Raw genomic sequence first — 27,080 nt, forward strand, 5'->3', positions numbered from 1 at the left:
CAGGACAGCAAAGGAACTGTTAAGCAACAAATTCAGCAACTACCTATGATCTACATCACGTGGGCGTTTCAAAGAATTCCTTTTTTCTTGTTCATAGCGAAGCTGCTGCTGCTGTCTTCTGAGTTCCTCTCGTTCTCGAGCAATCCGCTCAGCTTCCTTACGACGCTCCTTCAGACAATACAGAGGGAAGAACCAACCAATGCAAAAATGGAAAAAGAAGGTAAGTACATATGCAACCTTGTCTGAATTCTGTCATAAAGAAACCATCATAAGCAAGCACCAGGCAAACCACACACCTGGGACAAATAAATACATTTGATTTCAATAATCTAGACTATGGCTATTGTACAACATTAAAAATAGGGTTTGGGTGGTAAAAGCTGGCAAGTATTTGGGAAGATCAGATTTAGTTTAGTAATTTGAATAATGCAAAGGCATCCATAGGGAGTCAGAAATAGGGATCTTAGTATTGTATATGGAGATTAAGTGCCTTAAAATCCTGGGTTGCAATTCTGCAAAGAGAGGCATTATTTCCTTCCAGCCTTGGGAAATCATTCCCATTGAAATATGTAAGGAAACAGTTCTTATATTCTAAGACTGGGATAGTGACAGAGCCTGGATTACAACTACTCTGGACTCAGAGTCCCATGCTCAGACTATTAGGCTGCCATGATTATTGCAGAGCTAGAGTTATTACCAATGATCTAGAACAAAGTCATTACTAAACGTATTTTTAACTAGCACCTAATGCATTGTTATCTTTAAGGGACACTTAAGTACTCATTAGCTGAACTCATTCAATAGAAGCTTTACAGGAAGTAAAGCAAATTTTAGGGCAAAATCACAAGGTTTGAAAAAGGTGAGTTATTTAAGATGAAAAGATTTTCTGACTGCACCTGTTCAATACGAATGCGTTCCCTTTCCAAGCGTTCGCGTTCCATTCTCTCTCTCTCTAGTTTTTGCCTTTCAATTTCTAGGCGCTCTCTCTCTCTCTGTAAGCGTTCCCGTTCTTCCCGTTCACGAATTATTCTAATGCGTTCTCGCTCTCGACGCTCTCTTTCTGCAATCTCTCTTCGTCTAACAAAAATCAGTATTTAGAAATACTTAAATTATGCTAGCACTGTGTGAAAGAGAATAGTTTTGATTTTGAAATTTTCCTTGAGGTTGTCAATTTTAAACTTAACTCAATCTAAGTAGTTTTAATGTAATTGGAAAGAGAACTCAAAATAAAACTTTAAACAGATTCCAAGATTGTTACTTATTTATGAGACTGTCAACTGAGCAGCTGAATTTTATATAAAGGAATTGCCTTTTACATGATTCCTGTTTAAATAAAAATCCCACTATAATTAACAGCCCATTGATTAATGAACATTTTAAAAGGAAATACTCTACATATATGAATTTATAAAACTACAACTTTTATCACGCTTTTTGATAGTAAAATTCCCATTGTCTATTATATATTTTATCTCCTTAAACAAGGCATGTACTTCATTTTAATGACGCGGGTTCATAATCAGAACGTTAATTATACCAAGTATTACATGTGACGAAATGGTGCCCTACAGGGCACTTTACACAGTGTTCCCTGGCCCATTAATACATGGCTCCAGGTAACACACTTCATTTCAAGTCAGAGGTTGTTCGATTATTTGTCCAACTGAGTTGTGACTGTATTAATGTTGTTTATGTCATTTTCTCATTCTCGGCAGTCAGTATTAAATTGTGTCTGTCAGTATGTCTTCCTCCAGCAAGCCAGTTAGTGATTCTCTGGAGTCAGGATTACTAATCGCCCCTAACAATTATGGAGCTGTTATTAGCAGTTAATAGATAAGGACCAAAGATTCTAAATATCTCATGACACATACAATGGTCAGGATAGTCTTACACAAAAATAGCTATATAACACGTCTTGCACCTTTCAAATGTCACATTAGACATTGACGCCATTAAAAATCAACAAAAAAAATCTTAATTCCATTTTTAGCAAGTGTTAGGCTTGTTTGCCTTGCTGTCATTTTATAGGAACTAAAAATTTCCAGTACTGCAACTTTGCATAAGTACATTTTGAGAACTTCACCAAGCATTGTTCACCACTTCAGAAATCATGCCAACATCACTACTGGTATCTGACTCCTAAGACAGCACAGCGGTCTCTGCCTGCACATGGGCTGCCACCTTCTCAGTGAGTGTATGCAGGGTAAATGTCTGCCTACTCATTAAGTCCTCTTGCAGAATTATGCCTAAAGCACTCATACCTGGAATACATATTTTATTATACATCACACTTGTTTCTCCTTTATCTTACAGTTAGGACATTATACTGACTCTCTAGAAATTGTCTACATAGAAAGCTATGTGGGTCATCACTTTAATACAAGAGAATTAAGAAAGCATTAACTTTATATATATATATATAAATGGGGCACTGGTATGAAGTTTGAGAACCACTGTTCTATTAGCTTCTTTCTCCTACTCTCTTTCCAGTTGGTCATCAGTTAAATAAAATAGAAAGCTAAACACACTGACTTCATCTAAAATGAGGGAAAATTAGTTTTGAGTGCTTGTAAGAGCTATTTCCTTTCAAGAAAAGTGCATGGCCATTGCTATATTATGTGAATTATTAAAAGTATCTGGTAGTTCCTACCATTCTTGTGAATGAATGGACGAAATCCTCTGGTAAGTGACCTCTGGACAAGACAGGTTAATATTGGGAAAAATATATTATAAAAACACATTCACAAGAATATTTTAAGTAGCATCCAAAAGCTGATACATTGGCACTAGTAATAAACTGTTGAAATAACATTATTAAAAATAGAAACATCTCAGTTTTTCAAACGTTAACAGATTGTTTTAAAGAGAATGCTGACTTGGCTCTTAGGGCAAATATTCCTTAATTTGAGCACTAATCCAAAGTCAATAAATTTGTGCTAAATTTGTGGTTAAAATTTCAACACTATATTTGAATAGTTTAGCTTACTTTGAATTGATCTCAAAATCAAATTTTCCTTTAAACGGCTGTTTTTTATGGCAGCAGCTTTGGAGTAGAGGAAAGAGCATTGGACTTGGAGTCAGAAGACTTGGGTCCAGGTCCCGACTCTGCCACTCAGTAGCAATGTGGCATTGGAAGAGTCATTTAGCCTCTCTGGGCGTAGCTAACCTAAAGAACTACTTAACTGGAGACAACAGATGGAAACGCACTTTAAAACTGCACAGTGTTATGCAAATTTAACACACCATCAGATCTAATTACACTTAAAGATGCAAACTATCTCCAGTGGGAATACAATTCCCAGAATCTGGCTTATAACTAGTACTTAAAATGTAATCATTTTTGAAAGACAGATATAAAATAGATTCTTCTTTACCTTCGAAGTACCATGGCTCGTCGCAGTCTTTCAAAACGCACTAAATGTTCTTTCCATCTTTGTTCCTTCATTTTTTCGAAAGGCAAGATCTCTTTCCTTCTATAGTCTTTGTCCCTTTTTTTATCTAAACTGGCTCGCTCCTTTTCCTTGCTTCTTCCATGAATCTATTGGGAAAAGATAAGATAAGAGCTACTCACTTAAACTCAACTGACTAGTAGCATTTCCTCCTATGCAGATTTTCTAGTGTGGTAATGTGTGAAAATGTCTACAGAGGCACAGAATTATTTTCTTTTTGCAACAGGTGACATAGTATACAGCATGCTTCTTTTAAGACTTACTTTCTCATATCTTCCTCTTCTTGATGGCCTACAATGATCTCCTTTTGTTTGGTCTAATATTACCATATGTCCTGGACTCTTTGAACCTGCAAACAAAAAAGTTTTAGATAAACAGATGTCTAAAAAATTACATTAACATGAATATATAAAATTGTTCAATTTTTAGAAAGTCAGATATTCAACAAAACAACACATGAAATAAAAAAAATGTATTGATTCTGTAAGAATTCAAATGCAAAGAGTTTGTCAACTAATTTAATACGTTCACATTAATACATGCAGTAACACCAAAAGATCCTAACTCAATACTATCAATAGGTGACTATTTTAAATTAGCCAGAATTAATAGCAGACTTAGCTGGGAGAAGACAAATGTTTCACAAGAGTAGAAAAGAAGTTTTACTAGAGCTTCTTTTCTACCACCTAAACATCTAACAAGAAAATAATTTATCTGATCATATTTATATATTTATCTAATCATAACTTGAGGTCTTTTCACTGTCAAATTTAAGACATAGAATATATGAGAAATGAACGGAGAAGACAGACATATGGCATACTTATTCGTTTCTTTTCTTCACTTTTCTTAATAGATTCTGACGTGGGGCCACTTGCTCCATTATCATTCTTCTCATCTTTATTTTCTACTTTCTTAGACTCCTTGCCTTCTTTTTTTTCAGACTTCTCAGATGACCTTTTCTCCTCTTTTTTGACTGACGCTTGTGTCCTGACCATATCATCCCAGAAAAGAACACAGAATGAGAACTACTACATTAATGTACCAAAAAAGTCTATCTACTCATTAAAAAATATTCTTACTTGCTACTTCTATCACTCATATTTTTTTTATCTCCAGAACTTCTTGAACTACTCTTTTCATCATTTTCTTTCTTCATTTCTTTCTTAGAAGGATCACCTTTTACCTGAAAGTTTTAAAACAGAGGACAAACTGAATTTGAAAGTCAAATTTTTATTATGAAATCAGTTGATGGCAGAAAATTTGGAAGAGACAGAAAATTACTAAACAAATACAGAAATACTGATCAAACCATAACTGATTCTCTTGCTGCTCATGCTGACCATTTTTAAGTTGCAAATGGCTAGCCATCAACATAATCTCCCTTTGATATCCCCAATGGTAAGCTTACTTTTTCAACAGAAATCAGTTGTCCGTGCAGCTCAGTGCGATGCAGATGTGCAATACACCTAGAAACTTCTGTGCTTGAAGACATAGTTACAATGCCATAGCACTTTGCTCCAGGACTTCGAGCATTTGTAACGACCTTCGCACTCAAAACCTACAAAACAAAATAACACTATACAAAGTCTTACATCTTCAAAATTACACATATTTACAAACAGATGAACCTTCAGAACTGAAGATTGTTCATATTAAAAGATGTAGTCAGGACATATTCATTCAGGATAAAGGAAAATGTGAAGACATACATTCTTTTGTTTCATATTGTTTTGATTATTAGCTACCTTTCCATAGAAAAAGTAGTAAAAATTCAAGAACTTTACAAGTCAAAAAGCAACTTTACCTTTTATTTACTTATTTGTTATTTTTTAAGGATTTATTTATTCTTATTGCAAAGTCAGATACACAGAGAGGAAGATCTTCCACCCGAAGATTCACTCCCCAAGTGACCGCAATGGTCACAATCTGAAGCCAGGAACCGGGAGATTCTTCTGGGTCGCCCACACAGGTGCAGGGTCCCAAGGCTTTAGGCCATGCCTGACTGCTTTCCCAGGCCACAAGCAGGGAGCTAAATGGGAAGTGGGTCCTCGGGATTAGAATTGGTAAACACATGGAATCCCGGCACGTTCAAGTAGGTCAAATCTGAATGAATCACATCATGAAATAAGTTAAATAAAAATAACTGGATTTAGACCAACATTTCCATACCACAGATCCAACCTGACTTGCATAGAAAAAAATTAAAGATATTTCCAGATACTTTATTAGTGAGTGTTAACTATTTTCCTGTAATGAGTCACTATTCTTTGCAAAAATAAGCACACAAACCAGGCATTTGTTCTGCTAAAGAGCTCACTTAAAAATAACCCTAAAATTGGAAGACAATCCTTTCCATGTTACATACTTTCCAAATTTTGTCAATATAAAAATGAGCAATAATTTCAATTCTGTAAGGTGGATAAGAGACAAATAAAGCAAGGATGGAACTATGGAAAGCAAAGTGAGTGGGAACCATCCAGTGCAGTGTCGAGGAAACAGGAATAAAGGCAGAATGTCAGGAGGATGTAAACAGAGACTGTAAGCTCTACAGTTGGGGTGGCTGGAAACCATGAGTTTCACCTCATCTCTGTGAAAACTATTTACTTCACAATGATTTATAAGCCCAAACTCTTGTTGTCAACTGGGCAGAATCTTTAATAATAAGCTCTAAACAATGTTAACATTGTTTAGATAAAATAATGTTTTGTCTTAATACTGAAAATAGAATGAATGGGTCAAAATGCTACTACAATTCGTAACATTCTATCTCTGTGGTTCACTAGCACAGGCAAAAACTTGCTTTATACTCAGACAACTGGTCAGTTAAGAAATGTAAAAACCAGGTCCAGCATGGTAACCTAGAGGCCAAAGTCCTCGCCTTGCAAGTACCAGAATCCCATATGGATGCTGCGTCTAACCCAGCAGCCCAGCTTCCCATCCAGCTCCCTGCTTGTGACCTGGGAAAGCAGTGGAGGATGGCCCAAAGCCTTGGGACCCTGCACCCATGTGGGAGACCCGAAGGAAATTTCTGGCTTCAGACTGGCTTGGCTCCAGCCGTTGTGGCCGCTTGGGGAATGAATCATCAGACGGAAGATCTTCCTCTCTGTCTCTCCTCCTCTCTGTATATCTGACTTTCCAATAAAAATAAAATAAATAAATAAATAAATAAATAATGTAAAAAACCTCTTCAACAGGACAGTATCTGTAAGATTCATTAATAACTACCAATAATGATCACCAGTTTAATGTCTATTATATTTAAAGCCTTTCATCTTCTTACAAAGGAGACCAGATAGGGTCATTGTCTTCACCGAGCAACAGGAATACATTTAACATGATACAGATGAAAAAGTAAGCTAGAAAGCAGTGAGAGCCCCAAAGGTTATGGACCAACCCCAGTTAAACCCACCAGCTACTGACTGAGCTACCCTTCTTCGACTGCCACTTCCCTTCCCTAAAGTCTCTCCTTAAACACCAGACTAATTTTTTTCTAATTAAACAACTATACAAAAGCCTCTTTTCTTCCTCTTTTTAATACACTGCACCCTTCCATTATGCCATTTATAACATTTTTGATTAAAGTATATAGATAAATCCATCTATCTGTAGAAACATATATGCTTATATTTCTATCAGTTTTATATTTTTCTCCACCGTGGACTAGAACCTCTCTAACAGGGATCACATCTGTTTTTCCCTCCATTTATAATATCCTATTGCCTAATACTAGACTTTTATTTTCAAGATTATGAGATCAGCCTCAGCAAGGTGCCAGACCTTATGCCAGGTACTAAAATAATCATGATGGATAAGGTTGTTTCCTGGTATTAATGAGTTCAAGCTCTGGAACACAAAGGCCCAAAGTATAACTGAATGATGAGGGCCCAGCACAATAGTGTAGTGGTTCAAGTCCTCGCCTTACACGTGCTGCGATCCCATGTGGGTGCCAGTTCTAATTCCGGTGGCCCCACTTTCCATCCAACTCCCTGCTTGTGACCTGGGAAAGCAGTCGAAGATGGCCCAACGCCTTGCTACCCTGCACCTGCGTGGGAGACCCGGAAAGAGCTCCTGGCTCCCAACTTTGGATCGGTGCAGTACCGGCCATTGCGGTCACTTGGGGAGTGAACCATTGGATGAAAGATCTTCCTCTATGTCTCTCCTCCTCTCTGCATATCCACCTTTCCAATAAAAATAAATAAATCTTTAGAAACATCATTTAATCCCTAATAATGCCCATGACAATCCTAAGACATAAAGTTATAAAATACCATTTCATGTGCAGTCTGTTTCAAATGCAGACACTAGAAAGATAAAAAGGTAAAAAGAATGTACCTTTCCATATTTGCCAAAGAGGTTCTTCAAATCAGCAGCTTTGGTATTAGAAGAAAGTCCACTAACCCAGATATTTTTAGTTGAGCTTCCACTGCTACCGCTAGTACTACTTGCACTTCCTAGAATAAATTTAATACCAGACATTTAAGTGTCTTAATCAGAACTTCCTTTTTGCAAAATTATAAGGTACATACTCCATCAAAACTATTGATAGTATGACTTTATGCCATCAAAATCCTTTTAATTATTAAATTAAGACATAATAACATACAATATAATTAGTAGAGAAACAAATTTAACTTCTGGACACTTCTCATGGCATGAGTTCAAAGCCAAAGTAGGTAACAATCCCAATTACAAGTTCAGATAGTCACTGCAGCTTAGTAATTTATCCTCTCCCACCATACTGAATTCAGGCAGCTAGGAAGTCTCCAGGAATCAAAAGATTGCCTAATTGCCACATCTACTGTGGGATTTGCATCCTGAGAAATTGCAGGGGAAAAGTCAGGGCAAGGAAAAACTATTTTCAGGAATTATGAACAAAGAAGCTTCTAGAGAATTTAAGTATAAAGACTAACCACCTAATAATTCACATTTATTCCCCATTGGACAATGAATCAGAGAAAATAGGAATTATATGCATCTGGAGTATTCCTGATTCAGTAAGAAGCAATTTTCTCAAATAAAATAACGAGAAGAGTAAGACCAGAGATCTCAAAATCATCTAGAACACAAGATGATTATGAGTCACTTTTGTCTTATTTCAGTGCATACAGTAAGGCTTATACAATTAAAGCCATTCCTTGCACACAGGTCCAGGAAGTCCATCCCTTATTGCTTTTATTCCTCTGTATGATTATGAAAGAGAATTTTCATTTTTTAAAAAACAATTAATTCTTAGTCACTTTTAGACAAAAAGTATACAAGCAATTTTAATAATTTCCATGGTTTCATGTGACTGTATGTAAAAATAGTAACAGTTTCAGTGACACAGATGTTAACAGTTGAAAAAACTCTCACAGACTTCTGAGTAAAGGAGGTAACATTCACTCCTCTGTTTTAAGTATCAGTGGGTGATTCTTGTCTGTTCTCAGGGTGTACATCCATCAGAGGATCTGTTTTACAATATGCAATGTTTACTGAAACTCTGCGGATCTTTCTGAAATACCAGTAATATTTGGATTCAGGTACTTTTCTAATTACAAAAAAAAAACCAAACAAACAAAAAAAAAACATTTTCACAGTTAAAAAAAAGTGTTACTTAACCAAGAACATGAAGGGATAACATTTTATGAAGTTACTGTGCCTTTTACATATTAATCAAAACTATACAAGAAGTAGCTTTTATAACTGTCAACTGCTAAATCAAATCACTATAATTTCCACAACAAAACAATAAATAAACCACAGAGGATGCATACAATCCTTCTTTAGCTACCCAGGAGCATTTTTAGTACTTGTTGGTAATTAAGTGGTATACTTTCTCCTTAACTGCCTTTTTAGGAAACAAAAAATATTTTCCAAGTAGATAGAGCATATGTTGTAAGCTAAAACTGTCATGAGCATGACAGAACCAAAATTCCCAAACAGAGAGCAAGCAGATATGGCACACTTTAACATTTAGCAGAACTGAAAATTAAATTGCTTCCCTGTGTAAGACAACCATTAACACATAGTAAGTCAAATTAGGAATAAATGATGAAGAATTTAAATACTGTGTTCTGGCTATATGAACAGAAGCATGCCCTATTGTAAGGGATGATTTCTTTTAAAGCACATTTTCTACTAGACAGTGTAAGAAAACAGTTGTGATGTACAAGTTACTAATCACTATAAGTGGAGATGAAAACATTTCTGAAGTTATAATGTAAGAAGATGAAGTATCAATTCATATTCAATAGAACTGATTAATCACAATACATAAACATTCCCAGCAAATAGGTTTTTAACATAGTCAGACTAGCTTACAAACTTAAAAGTTAACTATTATCTAACTCCTTTGGTTACACAAAGATTAATCCAAGTTTTACTCTGTCAACAAAACTTTAAGGACTAAACACCAGAGGAAACACTGAGCAGCTGTTAACATCTGTAATGAAAATGTGCAACATTACCACTGAAATAAACAGGAAAGAAAATCTATTACCTTTGTCATCTTTAGATGATGTCTTGCTGTCTTTAGATTCCTTTGATGAGCTAAAGAAGCAAATTACCAGAAGACAATTGAAAACAAATAACAAACCGAACAGCTTGATATTGACTATTAATTACTTAAAGCTAGCGCTAGTCACACAAATGAACAATCGCAAAGCCTAGAATATGTTATTGGAATAAGTGGTTCCCCTCAGGGTTCTTGCACTGATTTTCCCCAAGATGCCTGAAGATCTATATTTCCTGACAATTTTATTCAGTGGAAATATGGCCATCTTCTCCAGATTTCAGGACTGGGACTTGACTTCATTTTGAGTTCTTAGAACGGATAGTTGTTCATTAACCATCATCACAAGGATTTTTAAAAATAAAACACAAAAAAATTGTCAATTTGAAAAAAAAAACCAAAAAAAACCAAATATATGCTGACAATTCGACAATGCAATCAGTAGGACACACTGCATATTATGAAGATCTTGAAATTTTTAAAAAGTAACTTATGACGATCAAAAATATTATAAGCAGGATCATAAGACACTAATTATTGTACATGGTCTTGAAGCCACCCCCTTAATGTAGAGCGATCTTATTGAATGCTGGAATTCAGTATCGTAAAGAACTGACATAGAAAAACAAACCTCTTTGCTTGACCAGAGGCCCCAGTAGACGAGGGCCCTTTCTTCAAAGAATCCTTTTCTTTGTCTCCAGATTCTGCTTTCTTAGAACTTTCTCTGGCTTCCTTCTCGACAGGATCACACTTCACGCAGTCTTCCTTCTTACCATCTTTATGGTTCGCATTCATCTCATAATCCTTGCTTTCCTTCTCCGGGATCTGTGCAATGGCGTCCTGCCCGTCTTTTGGCTTACTTGCTTCGGAATCTGTAATTTTCACATTTTTACCTGTTTCTAGGAGGTCATCACCATCAAAATCCAGAGTGATGGCATCTTCAGCCTGGATTGTGACCGAGATGTTGTCATCCTCAGCTTCTTTCACAGGCGCATTTGCTTCCGCTTCCGTCTCTTCGTGAGCTGTATGATCAGCCTCAGCTAGGTTCCCTTCTGAAGGAAGAGGTTTACATACTTCTTGTGTACCATCACCAGAACCTGCTATATCTAAGAGGATTTAACAGGAATAAATACGGCAAAACAAGAAGTTTAAACAATTTCATATTCATAAGCTAGAATAGGACCTAGAAAATATAAAGCCAGTTATTAGCACTGATGGAAGGTTAGAGAAAAAAAAAAGCACAAGGGTATTAACTAACATAAACAATCCTTTACCCAGGATCACTTATTCTTCATGGAAAAAATGAGATCTCTATATACAAACACCAAACAACAATAGTGATAGTGAGAAAATGGTTCCATCCTGAAGATCCTAGTTCTTCCCTCCTGGTTATAATGGCGTATGGAAGGCTTTTGTTCCTCCAAGGTTAGTGAGAAGCATGCAGATTTGTTATTCCGTGTTCCCATCATCTTGGCTTGTGACCTTCGGAACTCCCAGGCTGATTTCTTCAAAGGCACAGTCTGGAGATATCCATCTTCAGAGTATTCAGGGCCCCATCTTTTTCAGTCTTCAATTCTTGGTTAGTCCAGAATTGTATGGGACGCTGCTACGGAAGGCTCTGAAGACGTTCCTGTTCCATGGTGTTCAGGAAATTGGTTACTTCCAGTCTTCATCCTGTCCAGTTAGTCAGGAATTACCATCTTCACAGCTGTCTTGCATTCCCCCAAAATGGAAAGGCTTTGTGCATGTGAGATGTTCAGTCAGAAGCTTTACTTCATCGATGCTTCTAGACTTTTCGTTCTGCCTTGCTGAGGACCTCATTCCATGTCCCTTCTAGTCCAAAGTAGGATTCTTTAACTTCTGTCCAACAACACTTCAATAACCTCACATTGACCACATGTACTGCTAGTGTTGTGCCTCTAATTGTGTTGGAAGAGTCAGTGCTTTTAAACTGCTAAAACTGTTGGAAGACTGTACAAAAGGTTCCTTAAGCAGCATATAGAAAGTTCCCTGGTCATTTATCATTTTTAGGACTAGTTGCAAAATTCATTATGAATTATACACCGGGACTCCAATAAGCACATATGAGTTACTGCAGTGTTGGTCTTAAGGATGCAATCAACTTACCGTATGTCAGAACTGATTTTAAATATAATATTTAAACTGTGTAAAATAAAAACTCATTGTACACTACAGTAACTGGTATGTACTATCAAATTAGAATATATTTTGTGTACAACAGAAAATTAAAAACTAAAAATTAAATCAAGATGTTAACTTAATTCACTAAACTGATAAATCTGGAAATAAACTTATTTCAAAAATAATATTTCCAATAAAGAATACTTTTCATGTAATTTATTTTTTTTAAATGTCAGTAATTTAAAAACTCTACTTAGCATTAAACATACCTTTCTCATTTTCTTCTTCCTCCCCGTCCTGAAATTCAAAGAATAATCAAATGTAAAACGAATTCATGTAAAGCTAGACTTTAGTAGTAGTGCAAAATAAGTCAGGTAACACTGATGGATATACTATTAATTAGGGATGTTTATCAGTAACAGGATATTTGAACAAGGACCAGAGCCCATTTACAGCTAGGGAGCACAAGTCTAGTATATGTAATCCGAGGAGAACCAGACAAACTTTGTCAACTACATCAACAAACAAGTAGTTTCTTTTCCCAAAGCTAGTTTATAGAATCCAAACCTTTCTCAACTCAAAGAACTGCCAAAAAAAAGGATGGATCTAAATAATGACTATATTCTTTTTAAGCAGCTCAGATATGAGAAGGCTAAACAGCTGTCATTTTCAAATCATTTTTATCTGTTTAAAATTAATTCAAAACTGTCACATGTATAATGATGACTAGCCATTTTAAATATTTTTTAATAAATAGTAAAAAAATAACACCCCCTCTCTTAAAATTTGTTTAATTTTAAACATCTGCTATCTTAACTTAATCTAAAAGTATGTGTGAACCTGAAATACTACAGAAATCACTAATCACACTAAGACAGAAGCATCATTTTACCAAATGCAAGACTGTAGGTAAAGTAATGGCCACTATAAAGTGGGATGTTTTCATTTTTATTAGGTAGATTGTTGTAGGCGAACTGTCATGCGGCTTGGAGTGATATTACCACAGAAGCCACAGAGCAGTGGTTATCAAAGAGCAGCAGGTGGCAGGGCCCCCTGCAGTGCTGACAGTGCAGGGAGGCGCCGCTGCAGAGGGTCGCAGGGAGCTTTAGACTGTGGACCTCATGCCGCGGTCCGGAGAGCATACTCAGAAAGCGGCTTACGGTGACAGCTGACCAAATCCTTAAAGCAAAATTCACGTAGAATATAAATTTTAAATGTCAGTTATTTTACAACACTATTTTAGGTTCATACAAAACTATGCAGACCCTTAAAATGTTAAATATTTTACCACATGCTCAAAATCAGGAATGGATAACCATCATATTTCTAAAAAGTAATCATAAATGTTTTAACTAAGTTAACATTTATGTATCCCAAATAGGGAATGACTCATAATTTTAGTCACTAAAACAACATGAAGAAAACTATACTTGAAAACTAAGCTACAAGCTAGGATAGTTTAAAAAACCGCCTAGAAAAAGTAAATCACTGACTTACAGCAATGTCAATATCCTATAGGTCATCTATATTAAGAACTTTTTAATTGTTACATGGAATTTGCTTTTATTCATTGTATCTCTAAGCTACAATATCTGGAAAGGAAAGTGAAAAGGATCTGCTTGGATAGAGTAGTGGGCAATAGCAGCCGGAGACGGATGAGTCATGCTCAAATTATACCTAAATCTTTCTTCCAAAACTTTTAATTCTATAATTTATCCTGAACAAATAAGCTGTGACACCTTAGCTATACTCAAACACAGAATAAATTTTAAAAATGAAACCAAATCTTCCTTTATCCATGTGTGATGAAACAAAACATCACTTTTCAGTTACTCGTGTTGTTATAACATCGATGAGTTCAAGAAAAAGATACCCAAATGATTTGCTAATTTAAAAAGTATACTCGGGCCCAGCGTGATAGTGTAGCAGTTAAAGTCCTCATTTTGCATGTGCTGGAATCCCATATGGGCACCAGTTCTAATCCCGGCAGATGCACTTCCCATCCAGCTCCCTGCTTATGGCCTGGGAATGCAGTGGAGGACGGCCCAAAGCTTTAGGACCCTGCACCCACATGGGAGACCCAGGAGAAGCTCCTGGCTCCTAGCTTCAGACTGGTTCAGCTCCAGCCATTGCAGCCACTTGGGGAGTGAACCATCGGATGGAATATCTTCTTCTGTGTTTCTCTTCCTCTCTGTATATCTGCCTTTTCAATAAAAATAAATAAATCTTAAAAAGAAAAAAAAGTATATTCAAGAAACCAGTATAGTAGCCTAGTGGCTAAATCCCTAGTGCCAGAATCCCATATGGGTGCTAGTTTGGGTTCCACCTGCTCTACTTTCCAGCTCCCTGCTCATGGCCTAGGAACACAGTGGGTCCCAAAGCCTTGGAAGACCTGGAGGAGGCTCTTGCCTCCTGGCTTCAGATGGGCTCAGCTCCAATTGTTGTGGCCACTTGGGGGGTGAACCAACAGACAGAAGATGCTTTTCTGTGTAATTCTGATTTTCAAAAAAAAAAAAAAGTTTACTCAAGAATTTCACATAAAAAATGAAATTCTTAAAATCTGCCAATTAGCAATGTTGTTACTAGTTGTCAAAGTAACTCCTATGATTTGCCTTTCTTTGCTAATATTTTTAGATATTTATCTTAATAACCCAACATGTCTTTAGAGGGCTCTCATAACTTAAGTTTTCCTACACAGTAATTACACTGGCCTAATTACACACATACTTAAATGACTTGAGGAAAAAAGGACTTAACCCAAGCTTTTAGGAAACAATAAATAAATAAATAAAGTTAGGTTGGAGGAGGTCTCTTGTCCCGTTGGTTAGCATGCTGGTTAAAAGGTCTGCATCCCCTGTCAGAAGTGTCTCCCAACTCCGGCTTTCAGCTAACGCAGATCCTGGAGAGGCCCCAGGGATGCATCATACAATCATGTTCCCGTATCCACGTGGGAGGGTGAACTGAGTTCCCAGCCCCCTGGATGTTTATGGCCGTATGCAGATGGGAACTGTTTCTGTGTTTCTCTCTCTGCCACTCAAATGAGTAAAAAAATAATGGTTTCAGGAAAGATGAACCACATATAAGTACATATTTGTTTTACTGAGTAGTATCTGCAGTAAACATAGCACTAACAGGGAAAGCTAAACCAAAGTCCTAAGCCCCCAAATCTTTGCAGTAAGGAAACAAAGCAGAAAACGCACACAAACACAACAATAGGGAGTGCTTTCTGTCTAAATATATATGTACTGACATCATATACAACCGATTTGAAATTTTCTACCCATTGAAAAAGATTATTTCCTAGAATATAGTAAATAAGTAAATATAAAAAGCACAATCCTGCACAAGTGCTGGCACCCCATATGGGCATCAGTTGGTATCTTAGTTACTCTACTCACAACCCAACTCCCTGCTTAGGGCTTAGGAAGGCAATGGAGGATGACTCAAGGTGTCAGGCCCCTGCACCCATGTGGGAGGCCAGGGAGAAACTCCTGGCTTCCAGTTTCAGATCAGCTCAGTTGTGGGCATTTTGACCATTTGGGGAGTGAACCATTGGATAGAAGACCTCTCTCTGTCTCTGCTTATCTCTGCAAAAATCTCCTTTCAAGGGCCTAGCGCCATAACATAGTGGCTAAAGTCCTTGCCTTGCATGTGCCAGGATCCCATGAGTGCCAGTTTGTATCCCAGCTGCTCCTCTTCCCTTCTAGCTCCCTGCTTGTGGCCTGGGAAAGCAGTGGAGAACAGAAGAGGCTCCTAGCTCCTGGTTTGAGATCAGATCAGATCAGCTCCAGGCATTGTGGCCACTTGGGGAGTGAATCAGCAAATGGAAGATCTCTTTGTCTCTCCTCTGTAAAATCTGACTTTCCAATAAAAATAAACTATACACACACACACACACACACATATATATAACTAAAAGTTACTTATTAAAAGTAAACCATCCTTTACATGTAATGTAAAATGTCCTTTTAAAGTCAACATTTAAGCTTATCCAGAAAAAATGTTTAATTTAAAAGTGAATGAAATGCTCTATGAGACAAATCCTCAAATTGTTATCATTGCAGCAGATTGTACAATTAAAATCTCTAAGTTCTTTATTCATTTCATCTTAGGAATATCAGTGACTACCAACAGATAAGCCTGCAATTTCCTTTTTTTAAATACATCTATGGACATAAAAGTTTTATTTGCAAAATAAACAAGTAAAAATGAACAAGGGGAAAATGCCTTCTGTTAAAGAGCCAGGAGTTACAGTGTCTCCTGAAAGGGCAGAGAACACCAGAATGGGATTTATTTTGAATTAACTAAGTGTTTACTACATACCTGTGTTATATGTAATTGTATAGATTACATAAGACCTCCCTTCTTTGTTCTAATAAACAATGCGTTCCACTCAGGTTTCAATCTTTTGGAGATACTTAGCCCAGTCTGACATTAGGGTGTCTAGATTCAATTCCCATCTTGGGATCCTGACTCTTGCCCTAGAGAGGCAACAGCAAGGGTTTGAGTAACTGAGTTCTTGTTGCTCATCTGGGTGTCCTAAATTGACCTCCCAGCTCCTGGCCTCAGTTTACCATGATTTCATTCACTGCAGGAATTTGGAGAATAAATCAGTAAGAGAAGTTTTTTTTTTTTTTGCCTCTTAAATGTTAGAGAAAAAAAATATTGAAAATTTCAAAATTACTTCCAACTACAAACCATTTACCTGGCAATATGATGACATAGAATTTTAAAACTGCTTAGTGTATAGTAAGTACTCAACAAGTATGTTTTAAAATTTTTCAGAATCTATTTTCATCTACTTTAAAGGCAAAGAGTGAATGAGAGCTCTCCCATTTACTAGTTCATTCCCAGATGCCTGCAAATGACCAGGTCTGGCCAAGCCAAAGCCAGGAGCCAGGAATTCCACTGAGGTCCCCACATGGGTGAGTGGACCCCAAACACTTGCATCATAGCCTACTGCCATTCAGGATTCATCAGTAGGCAGCTGGGTAGGAAGCAAAGAAGTCAGGATTGAACCAGCACCCTGGTACGGCTTCCCTTGAAGTGCCACAGTGCCTGCTCCGTAAATTTTTGTTAAATGTATCTACTGAATTGATACAGTGTAAGACACTATGGTTTTCAGCTAAACACTGCAAAGACTGCTCAATTTTTATATATATATGCAGGACTTAACATAAGTACACAAAAACCTAGAAAACATTTACCAGTGATGAGGCTTTTTTGGTTAAAAAAAAAAAAAAATCGGAGTAGGCATCATTAAGACCCAGATGTTTACTCTGTCTTTACCAGTGAAACAGTTCTACACTGTGGCATGTCATCTGTTTAGAGAAATTTTACCTATGGAACAGGGAGCACATGTGACTTATATAAAATACATCAAGGATTAAAATAATGGGTACAAAAAGTTCCCTGTGAACAGGCAAGCACTCTACAGCACAGAGGAATGAGAGAAAGTTCTGTGGAGAACAAAATGCTAAATCTTGGTTTTCAGAGGTCTAGACATTTCACCTGACAGAAGGGGAAGACTTTCAGGTTAATGATATGTTAGGGACAAAGGCCAAAAGGAATAGATGACATGAAGATAGAAGACTGAAAAGGTTCTTGAGACTAGAGGAAATCTTTAAAAAAGAGTCAAAGCATTAGTAAACAGGAATAAAGTGAAGAAAAAAATTTTAAACAATCATTAGTTATACCTGTACTATATGCCACACTTTGTAAGAGTGACAAAAGTTTGCTAAGAGAATCTGTCCTAAATCACAGTACAGCCATTAACTGAGAAGTAGAACATAGTCCAAATTCTATATAGTGTAACAGACTTCCTGGAGGCTAAAGCCTAAAGTTCAGCTTTAAGTAAAACTTGACGACTATTTCTTTCTTTCTTCTTTTTTAAGGTTTTATTTATTTCCAAAAGTAGAGTTACTTAGAGAGGAGGAGACACACATTCACAAAGAGGGAAATTCAATCTTCTGTTCTCTGGCTCACTTCACAGTCATAGCCAGGACATCCAGGTCTCCCACAGTGTTAACAGGGACCCAAGTACTTGGGACATCTTCCACTGCCTTCCAGAGACAGTCTGAGAGAGAAATCAGAAGTGGAGCAGCCAGGACTTGAACCAGTTCTCTGATGTAGGGTGTTGGCATTACAATGATAACCCCCATGCAAATACTTCAATCAGCTAATTTTAAGAGCTGTTTACTTGGAAATAACTATAGATGTAAGACTTTTTGATTAACTCATTAAGAGCAATACCTAAGTGCTGAAAATAAATAGAGAGATAAATAAAGCTAAGTATGTATTAGCTGGTGATACAGCCACACAATGCAGAACGAATCTCAAACACACAATTTGTTCATCCCTTGAGGCACACATCCTATGACAAACATAACTGCGAAAAAATTTTTATTGACCAGGTTGGTGCTGGTGCTGTTATTGAGAGAAGAGAAATAATTAACTTGAAAAGTATCCAAATGAACTAAAAATCAATTTTATCTCCAAAGTGAAAACAAAGAACAGAAAAATTCTAATACATTCTCTAGAAGTATACATTAAAAAAAAAAAAACAACCAGAAACAACAAGTAATTCAGTAACATTGAACATGCCTACCACCCAGAATGTTGTCCTGAAGTACCATTTAACACTAAAAGGGAAAAAAAGCTAATTACACGTCTAGAGCAGGACATGGAACATCTTTACCATAGCAGAAAGCAAGAACTCAAGAGTCCACCAGGATCATGTTCAAAAAGACTTAAAGAACAAACTTAAAGAGGCTCTCATTAGCTATATGTAGGACAATTTAATCATTAACAAGGATTACAGTAGTGATCAAAAAAAAATTTTAAGTCAAACCTAAGAGTTCAAAATGAAATTAACAAAAAGGAAAAAAATTTAATCACTGGTTACTCTGAGATACTACTAGACAAGTTCATTATTCTAAAAATTGGCAAACAGAAGGAAAAATTCAAACATACAGCCTAACTTTGCTCTGGAAATCACTGAGAAAACAAAGTAGATGAAGATTAGAATATATCACCATTTTGCAGCTTCTAACGGGTGCAGCTCCTCAATGACTAAAACCATCACAAAAAGATACAATCAGATATTATTAGCATTCAAATGAAAGAATACAAGGCTACCTAGGGATGGGAGGGAGGTCTCAAGTCTGAATCTGAGAGCAAGTCCTGTGATTCTGTAACCAACTTACCAATTTACAGAAAATACAGTAAATAAGGAAACCTGTTGAATGATATCATAGGAATATTATCAGCAAAATCTAGGTTTTAAAGCTCGACAGTAGGAGTTGGCAAATAATACCAAATGCCCATTTTTGTAAATCTAAATTGAATACTGTCATGCCCATTCATTTACATACTGTCTGCAGCTTCTTTTACCAGGCAAAAGCAGAGCTGAACAGTTGTGACAGAACACAGGTTAAGATACTCGAGCCTCTAAGAAACGCTGCCAAAACCCAAACTCAATCAAAACACCAACTCAGTCTTATCAACAATTACAACAGTGGATGCATGTGCATGTGTGTGTGTGTCTGTGGGGGTTGAGGAGCTAACAAACATTTTAATCAATCACAACTATAAATCGTACTCATTAAATACCTATAAAAAGAAAAAATCACTACAGACAATGGGACATCTAAACATTGACTATATATACTAAGTATCAGTGTTCTCTTTTAGTAGTACAAACTGAAATTTTTCACCAGATGTACGTATGGATTTGTTTCAAAATGATGTCTTTAAGAAAACTATCCATGCAGAGGCAATCAGGTGGTAAGCAGCTGAAGCTTAGTGTTGGCTTCACTGCAGTCAGTCGGGTCCTCAGCCTGATGGCAATCATCAGCCCCTGGCGGAACCTAGATAGCATTCTTAGGTTGCCAGATGTTCCATTATAAGTATTTAAAAAAAGAAAAAGGTCATTTTACTTAAAGAAAACACCTCTGAAAATTTAAATTCCTTGCTAATATAATATGGCAAATGTTGCCCTCTGAAAACAAATATTCTTTCAGGATGACACAGCAGCAAAGCCATCTTCAGGTCCCAAAATGTGTAAGAAGCACTCATGCATTCCTCAAGATGCTTTATTTCTAGTTGTTAAAATAGTGTTCATAATAAATAATCCATTAGGTAAATGGGAGCTCCTTAGGTTCTTCACAGACATGTCACACAACTCATAGTTCCCACAACTGCAGAAGTTTTTGATAGAAGTTAAAAAGGAAATGAGGAGCCTAACTCCAACCATTGGCAAATCAGTAATCTAGAAAGACTACCCATTTTGAGGGTCAATCTGCCCAATGTATTCTTTAGTACTAAGGAATGAAGGATCTTAACAACAGGATGTGGACAGGTCTATACAATTTTACAGTCTTAACCTTTCTTTCCTTTATGAATATTCCAAATGGCTACAGCCAAATTTCCCCCTAAAACATAACTTCCCCATTGCAATAAAAACCAAGTCATGTCACGGGACAGACGGCAAAACAGTCATCTAGGAACATGAGCCTCTCTCAAGATTCCGGAGAGGAAATAACAGAGTTTATCACCATTATCTCCCAATCCAGGTGACCGCTATCTCTAGTGGAAAGTAGACTATTTAAAGGGTATACATGAATAAAGGAATCTTGAAAAAGACTAAGAATAAATTTTTCTTAAACTGTATAGACTGACCATATGAAAGTTGTGTGTTAAGATATATTACTATGAGTATCAAAGACATCAATACCAAATGTTATCATATGATAAAATGCAGTTGTTTTCCATACTACACTGTTTCTAGAACATAAGTTTAAAGAAATTTCCATTCTATGCTCATTTTTTGCCATTTAAATTAACAAAACTATCAAATTGTGAAAAGGAGACTAATAATGACTTATTTTACACCAAAGTGACACCTAACTGGAAAAAAAACAGGGAGAAAATACAATTCTCAAAGATTGATAACCAGAGTTATGCTTTACAAAACAAGTGAATTTTGAATTGTGAAAATGGTAGGAACCTCATAACTTCCAGATACCTTTGTGGCAACAGAAATTTCTGCTAATAGTTCTAAGTATTTTACATACACCACATGTATAACCTAACCCAGTATTCAATTTAAGGCAGTTCTATGAATTCAGTATTTCTTTTCCAAGCCCTTCCACCCACAACATCAGATTCATAGGAGCAAATGAAAACTTACTTGGGCGGTTAGAAAGGTATCATCTTCACCCTCTGGAGCTTCGATTTCCTAAGTAAAAGGGTATACAATAGCTGTGCTTTACAAAGTATCTGAGAAAAATGAGAATGCTTCTATGCTCATATCTGACCATCATTTGCCCAGTGTTCTGTAGTGTCAATTAATTACACCGCAGGCACAAAATCAGAGCCTAAGAATTCAGACTGTTTTATGCCAACAGGAAACATTAATCAACATAACTACAGAATTGGCTGTTATTTCTTGGGTCCCTCATTCATTACGCTATGTAGAAGGGAAAGAATTTTACGCATTATATACTAACAGCACTGACTCCCTAGACAACTGATTTTCTTATGATAAACCAACATAATTCAAAGCAGGACAGTTGGCTTTTCAAAGAAAAAATTTCCAAAACTGTCTGCTATAAAACTAAACTCTCAAAATTAAAAAAAAAATTAAAAATCAAACTTTCATAAGTAATTTCCCCACCCTTGTAACAACTAAAAAAATTCAAATTAAACTTGCCTTTCAAACCAACCTAAGTAGCAAAAGGGGAAAAATAATAACCACCAAGGAATGTTGGCAAAGTCTGACTGAAATTAATAATCATTCAGAAGGGTGGAAAGAAAACTCTAAATTTAAATATACAAAATTAAAGGAGCTGTTATCAGACAAATGGAAAGCAGTCAAAGTGGGTATTTACATATAGATTGTGATGTACTTATGACATGTGAGGACAGAATTTAGAATACATTGTAACTTTTAGTATGACAAATGTGTAAAACTATACAGGTATGTGGGACAGGCAAAATTTAAAAGATCACCTTAGGTGGTAGAGTGATTGATAAGTAACTTTAAAAATATATTACAAAAGGGTTCTGAGATGTACAAACTCAACTAAGAAAAAAAAACCAAAAAACATTTTTCTCATTTAAGAAGTGTCATGTTTTTAAAAAACTGGCTAAAGACCTGACTTTCGATGTCCTCTTTTTCTCTATCTTCTATTGCTTCTGCCTCTATTAATTCATGAGCTCTCTCGTTCTCTTCTGCAGAAAGTAACTCCTTGGAATGCACACTTTCTTCTTCATTTTCACCAAATTCTTCAGAGTCCTTTAGTTCATCATTTCCATCTTGTTCATGTGCCTCTTGGTTCTCCATTTCACAGTCCTTTTAATGGTAAGAAAATTTGGTACAACTAGAGGCAAAGTAGTGTAGGCTATCCACCAAACTTTTTTTTTTTGTAATTTATATGTGTCAAACTTGATTATATTTTGATATTATTCCCGAAGTCAAAGTTCAACCATTTTACCTTACATATTAACTGTGTTTTTAAAATGGGGGGGAGGGGTTTAATACCAAAAGCATTAAATCATGCATCTTAAAATCCTTCCCACTGAAATGCACACTAACTGAATTATTATTAGATACTCAAAGCTCCAGTTAATGTTCACCAACCCACATTCTATTAGCTGTCAAAAGATACGGTTTCAAACCAATAATCTGATTTCTGTATGTGCCACAGTTTAATTCTAAAGAACATCAAACTCATACATGTCAAAGTTTATTTCCAATTTATAATAAGGAACGCTCAACTATTATGCATGGATTTGTTTTGAACTATCTCACAGAGCCACAGGGGAACCCAGTTTGGGATCTCTCCACACAGAAAGTCTGCATGCCTTACAAAGCTAGAGATGCTTGGTTCTTCAGTGTTAAAGCCACAATCTGCTTTGCCTCCACTGAGTGAAATGCAGAGAAAAGGCTAAAAGCTTGAGCATTCCTGCCTCCTTGCCTGCTGCTACAGTAACCCTGGAAAAGGTTTCTCGGTTAAAAGGGAAAATAGCGGCAGGGCGAATAATCACAGCTAAACTTCAGGGAAAGAAGAGAAATATCTAAGGAGGGAGGCAAGCACAGAGGAGCATGACTGTTTCAAAACTGGAGGTGCTTGGCCTGAGGAGCAGGACACCTCTCTGGTTTGACCAACCTCATCAAAATATGAGCTGAGGTTTAAAATGGAGTCAAGTGGTGGTATGATAAAAGGAATAGGTGCAAAAAAGAACAAAGAAGCCACTAAGGGAGCCCACACAATTGAAGTGCCAATTTAACCATTCTCCTCACTTATCCCAAGGAGCAATTTCATATCATTCAAATATGTAAACAATAGGTGGTGTTTACCCACCACTGTTGCATAAATTCCAAAATTACCAATTCTGGGAGACGAAGAAAATATATTCACTGAATTCCAATCAAAATATTACATATGATGATACTTCCAAAGTGGGAAAAGACAAAGTAACTAAAGTAAGTAGGATTTTTAAAAAAGAAACTCTCCTGTTCTTTCAGACACTATCAGAGTTAGACAATAACAAAAAGGCGTATTTTATAACACAGATAAGAGTTGTATTATTGTTCTGAAAAGATGTAACTTTATGAAATTTCAAATGACTAACAGCTTTATAAACTGAAAGTCAGACATTTGAAAATAAACTTTTATTAAGTCACAATGTTTTTCCATATTCTATTTAACTTTTGCTTAATCATACAGTGACTAGGGGAGAGGCGTGAAAAAAGTAAAAACAAAAGCACATACTGAATGGAAGATCCTCCACAAGAGTGACAGAATACCAGGACTGAAGAGTTCTCACGGGGTAGAACAAAAGCTGATTATAGACATGCAAATCATTCATCTTAATGGATTCCTGAACAAATATTTCCTACAATTATCTGCTGTTAGGATTAATTCCTCAGCCAAACACTTCTTTCTCTTCAAGCCTCCAAGGACAAAGTGCAATGTATGCGCTGTGTGTTACATTGTGGGAGGTATGTGTGTAGAGTGGAGCGGAAGGGTTGGCAGGTGAGACAACAGGACAGCAGAGAGGACTCAGGCTGACTTCCTGGTGGAGCATACAGACACACCCAGAGACACAGCGACAAAATGGACTAACTACATCCAGGAACTAAAATATAAGAGGGCAAAAATGTACATAGGAGGGGCTGTGCTCACTAAATAATTCCTACAAATACCACAGTGCTTAAGACCTAACAAGGAGTAAGCAGCAGATCACTTCTTCATAAAATAAAAATAAAACCAATAAAAACACCTACCTATTTAAAAGAATTGTTCTGTTTCTACAATACATAGAACTATCACACCCCAATTAAAACTACACACTTTTTCTGGCTGTTAAGTTTTAAAGCACGTTCCTTGTCAGCCAAAAAAGATCTCGCTTAATTATCTTTAAAAGAGCAAAACAAATTTCTGAATTTGAGTCTTGCCAAGTAAAAACATATCAGCAATTTTCTCTGCATCTTAATGTCTACTTTAATCTAAGTTAATACATTACATACACATCCTGAATGTAATAAACAGATTACAAGTCACCAGTATCCTCACTGGGTCCCTTAGATTGGGAATTAACACATGCTATTGTCTTTCACTATTGCTCTGGCCTCTGTGTCTCAGATTTTCATGTAAAGACTTGTTTCACGTGAAGAAAGTGACTGCATTTCTCAATTATTAGATCGACAGCTTCACTAAATCTTTAGTCTACATACTTCAGTGTCTTGTTTAAATGAAAAGCACAAAATTAATCATGCAAAATGCTAGTTTCAAAATAAAGGCCTTAATCTGAATAATTAACATTTACCTTAACAAAAGCATCATCTTCCACAGAAGCATCTCCACCCAATTCATCTGCTTCTTGTTTTTTACCTGTGGAAGAAAAAAACCAGGTTAACAACCCAGACTTTTTTTTTCTCAACCAATATTTTATTTCTTTAAACAGCAAAACATATTCAGCTTAACCTGCAATATTCTCTTTTCACTCCCAAATCAGCTAATGCCAACTGCTTATTGGAAACCTGGTCACAGCTATCCCAAACCAAAAAGAAACTTATTAACAGTGACATTGTTTGCATGGAAATATACTGTGCAAACAATCCTATATATCAACACATCCTCTTAACTGACTTGACAAATACAATATATTTTCTTTATGTCACTTGACATTTCTTCAGTTCTCTCAAAAGCAACATTCCTCTCAATGGTATTTTATTCACTGTAAGCATATATACATGTAACCACCACGAAATGGCTAGGTTTAAGACTTATATCTCCACAAAGCCTTTCCTACATTCTCAAAAGCTTTCTCTGAAATACAAATTCTCATTCTTTAATCTGCAACTTAGAATCCACCCCTTGATTGTGCACTGCCTTATAGATTGCTCAAGCACATGCTGTCTATCTCTCATGTCAAGAAGAAATCCCTTAAGTACAGTGACTACTTCTGTAGTACACTTTGTATTTGCCAGAAAGAAAAAAAAAAACACCACCCTGGTATAAATAGCATTGGTCGCCTAACATGAAGATTGACTGACTTAAAGCAAGCAGAAATTGTTGCAGAGCACAAACTGCTTATAGCTTCCAGAAAGACTAGAGACTTTCTCTGCCCATCCCATCTTGAAAATTTCACAAATTGCTGGTTGGAACTTCAAAAATATTTTCCACATTAAAAAAAAGTTCCACAGAGCCAGTGCTAAAAGTTTATTACTATAGTTTCAGTCTAGTTCACAAAAACCTACTTTAAAATAATAATGTCTCAGAAAGATGGTAAAACAACCCAGCTGCTAGGAGGTTTTTTTCGTTTTTTTCTGAAATGGGAACAGATGTTCCTTCCTGAGGCCCGAAGAGTGAGCTTCCCCTTGACCCACGGCTGGCCCTGACAGCACCAGCAGCGAGCTCCAGCAGGCGGGCGGCAGCTGGGGTAACTGAAAACCGAGGACAAGGCTCGTGTGCACCAGCCCATCCTTCAGCTGCTCCCAATGAGTCTATGCAGGGATGCGAAAGAACAGGAGAAATGTTCCTTTCTCCCTAGTACTACACCAAGATTTGGAGAATCAAATGAGAAATCAACTGCAGAACATACTGTGTTGTGAATTTCTTACTTAGAATGTTGGGATTTTTATTTTTAGAAAAACACAATCTTTTTTAGAGAAAAGCTCACATCTTAATTTTTCAATTTCAACTTTTTCAATTATTGCTCTTTACTACCAAATTTTGCTTTTATTTGAAAATTTTACACAATGAAAAAACCTATCTGATTATTTCTATCCTTAACAGCTAAATTAAGAACTATTAAGAAAGTCTATGTATCAGAAAATTTATTAACCTAGTAAAGAGAAAAGTAAAAATATTCTCTTCCTGAAAAAGAGAATAGTACTGGTTGAGAAGAGCTCATTAAATTCTTCTATCACACTTGGACAGAATGTCCCACAACACAAAACACAAAAAACAACATGTGTCTGAGGTGACAGGTATGCCACTCTGCCTGATATGACCATTCAACACTGTATTGAGATGTCACCGTACCCCATACATCACTGTGTCCATTAACATATGTATGTGCATATATATATATATAGAGAGAGAAATAAAACAGAAAAGCACCCAGAAGTGCCTGTATTAAGGAAGACTATTTCTAGTAACTTTACTATGTCTCCAAAAAGCTGATTGTAACAGTCCCATATTGGAAATTAAGAAAAAATTACATATCTCTCCAATGAAAAAATATTTTTGAGGGAATGAGAATATGTTCATGAAATTATTATAAAGTCAAACATATGATATGGTTTCAAAGTACTTTCTATTTAATCAAATATGCACGTATATATCTAAGACTAGAAGGAAATGGGCAAATATTAACAGATATAGAACGAAAATAAATGGTTTCTCAAGCATTTATATATAAGCCTGTGGTTAATTTACATTTTAAAATAATTTTTAATTTAGAATAGAAAATACAGAGATACC

The 27,080-nt window shown here is 36.3% G+C and overlaps 2 protein-coding genes across 6 annotated transcripts in view; one reads left to right on the plus strand and one right to left on the minus strand.

The window, feature by feature from the left end:
* MINDY2 (MINDY lysine 48 deubiquitinase 2) overlaps window positions 1–840 on the plus strand; it is a 92,917-nt gene extending 92,077 nt beyond the window's left edge. Inside the window, exon 10 of the mRNA XM_040970261.1 lies at window positions 98–840. Within this exon, the coding sequence (XP_040826195.1) occupies window positions 98–122 (25 nt within the window). The 3' untranslated portion in view covers window positions 123–840. The remainder of the gene's footprint in view (window positions 1–97) is intronic.
* The window catches only part of SLTM (SAFB like transcription modulator), a 47,535-nt gene that overhangs the window by 8,580 nt on the left and 11,875 nt on the right, over window positions 1–27,080 (minus strand). For 2 of the 5 annotated variants that reach the window (XM_040970252.1, XM_040970256.1), the window contains 14 exons: window positions 24,919–24,983; window positions 22,241–22,438; window positions 21,275–21,322; window positions 12,354–12,381; window positions 10,574–11,048; window positions 9,931–9,980; window positions 7,785–7,903; window positions 4,861–5,010; window positions 4,532–4,635; window positions 4,273–4,439; window positions 3,713–3,798; window positions 3,375–3,538; window positions 897–1,077; window positions 44–168 (listed from right to left, as the gene is read on the minus strand). In XM_040970252.1, the coding sequence (XP_040826186.1) occupies window positions 44–168; window positions 897–1,077; window positions 3,375–3,538; window positions 3,713–3,798; window positions 4,273–4,439; window positions 4,532–4,635; window positions 4,861–5,010; window positions 7,785–7,903; window positions 9,931–9,980; window positions 10,574–11,048; window positions 12,354–12,381; window positions 21,275–21,322; window positions 22,241–22,438; window positions 24,919–24,983 (1,960 nt within the window). The remainder of the gene's footprint in view (window positions 1–43; window positions 169–896; window positions 1,078–3,374; window positions 3,539–3,712; window positions 3,799–4,272; window positions 4,440–4,531; window positions 4,636–4,860; window positions 5,011–7,784; window positions 7,904–9,930; window positions 9,981–10,573; window positions 11,049–12,353; window positions 12,382–21,274; window positions 21,323–22,240; window positions 22,439–24,918; window positions 24,984–27,080) is intronic. The other 3 variants (XM_040970253.1, XM_040970255.1, XM_040970254.1) reach the window with 3 other exon arrangements.

Source organism: Ochotona curzoniae, unplaced genomic scaffold (genome assembly GCF_017591425.1).
Source record: "Ochotona curzoniae isolate NIBS_2020 unplaced genomic scaffold, NIBS_Ocur_1.0 scaffold_4701, whole genome shotgun sequence".
Lineage (NCBI taxonomy): Eukaryota > Metazoa > Chordata > Mammalia > Lagomorpha > Ochotonidae > Ochotona > Ochotona curzoniae.